Genomic DNA, 6,714 nt, shown 5'->3' with positions numbered 1-6,714 from the left:
CGTGCTGGCACCGATACAACTCCAATTACATCTCGCCACCGGTCTCTAATACAAGAGCTTACCTCACCCCATCTCAGAACACTACCAGCAATGAGTGGATACTTAACTCAGGGGCCTCTGCTCATCTCACACCTGACGTTCTACACATACCACAACCAACATCCTATCAGGGCTCAGATTCTGTCTCTACAGCGAGTGGATCATCACTTCCCATCCATCACAGTGGCTCGGGTATCCTTCCTCTCCTAGAAACAAATCGTAAGTTAAAACTCACTCGCCTCCTTCACGTTCCTTCAATATCACACAATCTGCTATCTATATCTAAGCTTGTCACTGACAATCAATGTTCCGTATCATTCGATCCTGGTGGATTTGTCATCAAGGACCTACGGGACAACACAATTCTTCACCGTGGCCATAGTCAAGACGGAATCTATCCCCTCAAAGCTCTCCACACCACAACATCTCCAGCCGCACCAACTTCAGCTTCAATATGGCACACTAGCCTCGGTCATGCTCATCCCCGTGCAATGGCCGCTCTATCTACACTTCTTCCGGAATTAAAGAAATGTTCTCTTTCTTTTGTCTGCACTTCATGTAATGTGTCCAAGAGCCACCGTCTTTCTTTTCCAAAACAAGCAAACCATGTATCCACTCCATTTAGTTTAATACACTCAGATGTTTGGGGTCCTTCCCCTGTCTCTTCCTTAACCGGTTATCGTTATTATTCTGTGTTTATCGATGATGCCACGCGCTATTGCTGGGTCTACTTAATGCATACTAAGAATGAAACCTACTTAAAATTTAAACAATTTCTTGCAATGGTCACAACTAAATTCAAAGCAACCATACAAATTTTTCACTCGGATGCAGGTGGAGAATACACAAGCCACAAATTCAAAAACCTTCTCCAAACTCATGACATTCACCATCAATTTAGCTGTCCAAACACCCCTCAACAGAACGGTGTCTCCGAAAGGAAGCACCGTCATCTTCTAGAAACCACGCGCACTCTTCTACACGCTGCGCATCTCTCATTTCGTTTTTGGGCAGAAGCTCTACAGACCTCTAACTACCTCATAAATCAGCTTCCTACGTCTGCGTTAAACTCTCAAATCCCGTTCATTCTTCTCCAAGGAAGACCGCCTCAATATGATCACCTCAAATCGTTTGGTTGCTTATGCTTCCCATGGCTACTACCTCACTCACCTCACAAACTTGCCCCTAGATCCTCACCTTGCATCTTTCTTGGCTACTCCCCTCAACACAAAGGATATCGTTGCTATAACACTCAAACTCACAAACTTCATATTTCCCGCCATGTACGTTTCTATGAACACTTACAGCCATACAAGGAACCTCTCACAAACCTTCCCAACCCACAATCCGACACATACATCCCCCCAATGCTTCTAACTCCCAGCTCTATACATCAGACTTTCAACTCCACCCAACCTTACTCTATCAACTCTTCCCCAAACACCACCGAACCTCCTTACCCAACTCAACCTATCACTACATCTTCCACAGACACACAACCTTTACCAACCAAAACCATTCTTCCCACACACTCTATGGCTACCCGATCCAAAACGGGTCATTCTAGGCCTAAGAAAGTGTATGATCTACTTGCTGTAACTGACTCTGCGCTCCCTCCTACATCCTACACTGCGGCGTCCAAGGATCCTTCCTGGCAAGCAGCTATGTCCGAAGAAATTGAAGCTCTGCTCAAACAGAGGACCTGGTCCCTCACTCCACCTCCACCAGGTAGTCCAGTTCTCGGCTGTCGCTGGACCTACAAAATCAAAACCAATCCAGACGGGACTGTCAACAGATACAAAGCAAGACTTGTCACTCAAGGCTTTACACAGCAATATGGTGTAAACTACAAAGACACCTTCAGCCCTGTTGCCAAAATTCCCACAATACGACTTCTCCTCATCATTTCCATTCATCATCACTGGCCCCTGCTACAATTCGACGTAGCAAATGTGTTTCTCCACGGCGACCTCAATGAGGAAGTATATATGAAACAACCCCAAGGATTTGTCGACCGGGCTCATCCCAACCATGTCTGCCGTCTACACAAGGCACTCTATGGCCTAAAACAGGCTCCCCGGCAGTGGTTTCGCAAGCTCACAGAATTCCTCCTTCATTTCGGCTTTCAATTCAGTCGGGTAGATCCCTCACTACTCGTCTACAACCGAACCACTACTCAGCTCTACTTACTCATCTATGTTGATGACCTTCTTCTCACGGGCAATGACTCATCAATCATCAACTCTCTCCTACAACAACTCCAAGCTAATTTCGATCTAAAGCAGCTCGGTCAAGCCAGCCTATTTCTCGGCATTCAAATTACATACACTGCTACAGGGGCCTTCCTCCATCAATCACATTATGCTCGCGATATACTCATTGCAGCCGGACTCCAAGACAGCAAACCAGCCAGCACACCCATCTCCCCCTCCGGAACCAGAACTGCACCTCTCCTCAAACCATATGACAATCCAACACAGTTCAGGCAGCTTGCAGGTTCCTTACACTACCTCACAGTAACCAGACCCGATTTATCCTTTGCTGTCAATACGATCTGTCAAACTATGCATAATCCGACCATCCATGATTACATGCGGCTCAAACGGCTTCTTCGCTACATCAATGGCACTCAACACCTTGGTCTACCCATCACCAGAGGCTCCCTGGAACTCACTACATATTGTGACGCCGACTGGGCTTCGGACGCCACCGACCGGAAATCAATCACCGGATTCTGTACCTTTCTCGATAATAACATCCTCTCATGGAGTGTTAAGAAGCAAACTACGGTTGTAAAATCCTCCACTGAAGCCGAATACAGGGCTCTTGTCGCCGCTCTCTCGGATGTCATCTGGCTACGCTGACTACTTCTGGACTTCCAGATACCTCTCGACAAACCGACCACCATCTTTTGTGACAATGCTCTGCTCTGTCCCTCGCACACAACCCCGTGTTTCATGCACGGACCAAACACATTGAAATTGATCATCATTTTCTCAGTGATCACATTCAGAAGCAGACAATCACAGCAACTCATCTCAACTCCAAAGATCAAATCGCCGACATTCTGACGAAGCCGCTCCCCACAGCTCGCTTCATCACTCTCAGGAACAAACTAACCATCAGTGCCTTAGATCGTTAGTTTGAGGGGGGATATATAGATGTAATTATTAATGCTACAGGTCACATGGGCTACACAAGCACTTCTTTCTGCACCACTACTCTGATCGTTAACGGTCTTAATCACTGTAGCCATATATCCTCCGCTCCGGGCTTATATACTGCGAGCTCCTCGATATAAACCATGAGCATTTCTTCTCAATTTACTATTCATCTTCTTCTAACCATGTTTCTACAGGAATTCCATCATAGCTATCACAAAGAAATAATAATAAGCATGATAGATCCTATATCTCTATCAATTGAGCTTGATAAGCCAAAAGTTCAGTACAATAATTTATTAGAGTGCATTTAACTGCTTTTAAATATTCAACAAAATATTTGATAAAAGAATATTTAGAAATGTAGATTGGTTTGTGTGTTTGCTGAGTTATTGTAGCTCACTGTGATTTTGCATCTAATTTTTAAGATCTGGGAAGGGGAAGGATATTGTGGACTAGCAGTTCAAGGTCAGATCTAAGGTTATAGGTATTTTTCAATTTAAATTTTTATATATTTATGGCTAGTTAAATTTTAGTTACTTTGCTCCTTTATGTAGTCATGTTCCGTAGTGTAGATATATATTTTGATGAATTAAAAGAAACCTAGTGAATGATTTTATTTTTAGTATTTAGATATTTTAATAGCTTTATAGTCTGTAGTTTATTTCAATAATATTGGCAAAAAAATTTGAAATAATTTCAAATCTGGATCTTGGGATTAGTCTATCACAGCTCAACATGCTAAGACCTATCCTGGTCAGGTTGGGTTGTGACAGTACCCTCCGTCACCCAACCACTATCCTTTTAACCTTCGTTATCCGACTATTATCCTTCTGACCTCCAACGCTCATTGATTAGGATCCTCTGACCTCCGTTGTTAGATCTCCACCAAGCTGCCACTAGCAGACCTTCATCGATGGAATTTTTTTATGACCATTTCCTTTCGTCCTTCTAGCCTCCTTCTCCCACCAACTATAGTATGGAAGTCAAAATCTTAAATACAGAGGCAACTTTTGGTATAATGGTTAGAATTTCATAAAGAAACTCATTTGTTAAGCATGCTCGTCCTGAAGAAATTATGGGAAGGGTGGCCTCCTAGGAAGTCAAACCAACATGACAAAACAATAAGGCCCTTATGACAAAGAGGATAATATCTCGATAGTTTAGAGTTTGAGATGTTGCAAATGATATCAGAGCAATACACCAGCAGGAAGATGAAAACTAAGTGCCATATAAGAAAAAGTGCTATGTTATGATCGAGAGTCACCTCTTAAAGCCTGTATGAGACTAAGTGCTACATGGAGGGAGTCACCATTTAAACTTGTAGGGGCCACCTATAGAATCATATCTTCATGATAGTTGATTTTTGGATAAAGATGTCGATGAGGATGTCAGTTACTTAAGTTGGGGAGATTATAAAACCCCTTTAATAAAAGAAGTTAAACTCTTAAACATTGAGGCCTTTTTTAGTGTAATAGTCAAAATTTCATTAAGAAACTCTACATATAACCATGCTCATCCTGAAAAATTTTTGGGATGGATGACCGACTAGGATCCTCCGACCTCCGTCAACCGACTTTAGCACCTGTATTTATGTTGGATTCTTGCCAAATAATTCTTCTAAGCTTAACCAACTAACACATTCTTTAAAATTTATCCACCTTTCCCTTGGAAAGGGCTTTACTTGTAACAAAATATAAATACTAATAGAATTACTTTAATTAGGCCAGATCATGAAGTTTTTTCATTACCAGGATTTTCTATGTTAAAAAATGCGATGTCTCTTATTCCTCTCTTATTTATGTCTGTGCCGGAGCTTTGTGACATTAAACTCATCTCTCTACCTTCGTGAATATTTTATCATGCACAAGGGTAAATTCCAATTATATTAAAATTTTACTCTACATTTATATTAGTTCAGATCAAACATTAATATTTTTAAAATATCTGCATTCAGAATACCCTTTGCCTATTAAACTTCAAACCTATATTTATAAAACCCGAGGGATATTCATTAATCTATCAAACGATTTAATCATTTATAACAAATATATTATGGTGTAAATCTGGAAACTTTTTTTTAGATAAAAGATTCCGATATTTGTAAAACAAATTCAATTTTATGATAAACAGATAAATCAAAATATCTGAATCATAAATAGATATCGAAGTAGATGAAATTTGTGACTCAGCCTTGCTTGAATTCTAACGTACACTTAGCGACATATTTTAAGAAAGTTAATTTGCTGCAAATATATATTATTATTCCCAAAATACCAACGGCACAAATTTTGAAATCCTAAGAACTTATAAATAGAACGCAAAGCTGCTCTCCTCTGCATCAAAGCAACTAAGTAGAAGCGAAGAGACTGCCTGCATCCTTTCTTGTAATTTCCTCAAGCTTCTCTTTCTTCTATATCCAAACTCTGCTCATGGACTCATCCAACCCAGCAGCGAGAGGGGAAGGCCGCGACCTCTGCAGCAGTGGCTGTGGATTCTACGGCAGCGACGCCACGCTCGGCCTCTGCTCCAAATGCTTCCGCGATCATATTTTCTCCTCTCATATCAATAAAACCGCGCAACAACTTGCGTCGATCGTAGGGAGCGGAAAGAAGAACGGACATATTGGATCTAAGGACTCTGCTTCTGCAACCGAGTCTAAGAAGAAGACGAAGCAGAGCTGCTCAAAGTGCGATAGAAAGGTGGGGTTGGCCATGCGAGCGATCAAATGCCGCTGCAATGGTGTTTTCTGCGCCGCCCACCGCCTCCCAGAAGATCACGGCTGTACTTTTGACTATCGGACCGCTGGCCGTCTGCTTCTCGAGGAAGCCAATCCGCTCATCAAAGCTGAAAAGCTGAACACGATGTAGTGAAGAAGAAATCTGAATGTTTTAGTGATTCATCAATAATGTCGTATCCGAACAATCTAAGTTCGTTTTTTCCTTTGTATGCCGTAAAGTAGTTGAAGACAGAAATACTGTAACTAACAGCTTTGCTGTTCATCCTATATGCCATTGATTTGTTTGGATTGTCAAAATTTTCATTAAATCAATCTTGATTAGGGAGCTGAATCTTTTGTATGTTTTGAATTCGTCAGAGAAAAAGAGAGGGATTTAATACTTTTAAGAGTTGTTTGGATTGAAGAAGGATTTAACTCAAAAGGATTTAGAAAGGCCTATAAATTTGAATTTACTAAATCCTCCTAATGTTAAATTCCCAAAAACTATTTGACAAAAACAATGTTAAGTCTTTCTAAATCTCGTGAAACAATTTGGCAAAGTAATTTAGAATTTAAGGAGGCTACTTTATAAAAAATACAAATTAAATTATATTAATCATATTTTAATATAATAATTGATTATTAATTGATAAAATATGTTATATGCTCTTATTCAATAATGAATATTAATGATACTTAATTTGATTGTTTACGGACAAAAAATATATTAAAAAAATGATGATTTAATTTTCATAACTTTAATCCTATTGATTTCCAACAAAAATTATTCTTTAC

At 40.4% G+C, this 6,714-nt stretch overlaps 1 protein-coding gene across 1 annotated transcript; it reads left to right on the top strand.

Moving 5' to 3' along the window:
• The first annotated feature begins 5,491 nt into the window (after positions 1-5,491).
• On the top strand, positions 5,492-6,195 carry LOC110092516 (AN1-type zinc finger protein 5). The gene has a single exon (XM_020817098.2). It carries the CDS (start codon positions 5,633-5,635, stop codon positions 6,068-6,070), a length of 438 nt encoding a protein of 145 aa, XP_020672757.1. The 5' UTR covers positions 5,492-5,632; the 3' UTR covers positions 6,071-6,195.
• The last annotated feature ends 519 nt before the right edge of the window (positions 6,196-6,714 follow it).

The sequence above is a fragment of the Dendrobium catenatum genome, unplaced genomic scaffold (assembly GCF_001605985.2).
Source record: "Dendrobium catenatum unplaced genomic scaffold, ASM160598v2 fragScaff_scaffold_9, whole genome shotgun sequence".
Taxonomy (NCBI): Eukaryota; Viridiplantae; Streptophyta; class Magnoliopsida; order Asparagales; family Orchidaceae; genus Dendrobium; species Dendrobium catenatum.
The sequence above is the reverse complement of the archived record's forward strand: the minus strand, read 5'-3'. Positions and strand labels throughout refer to the sequence as shown.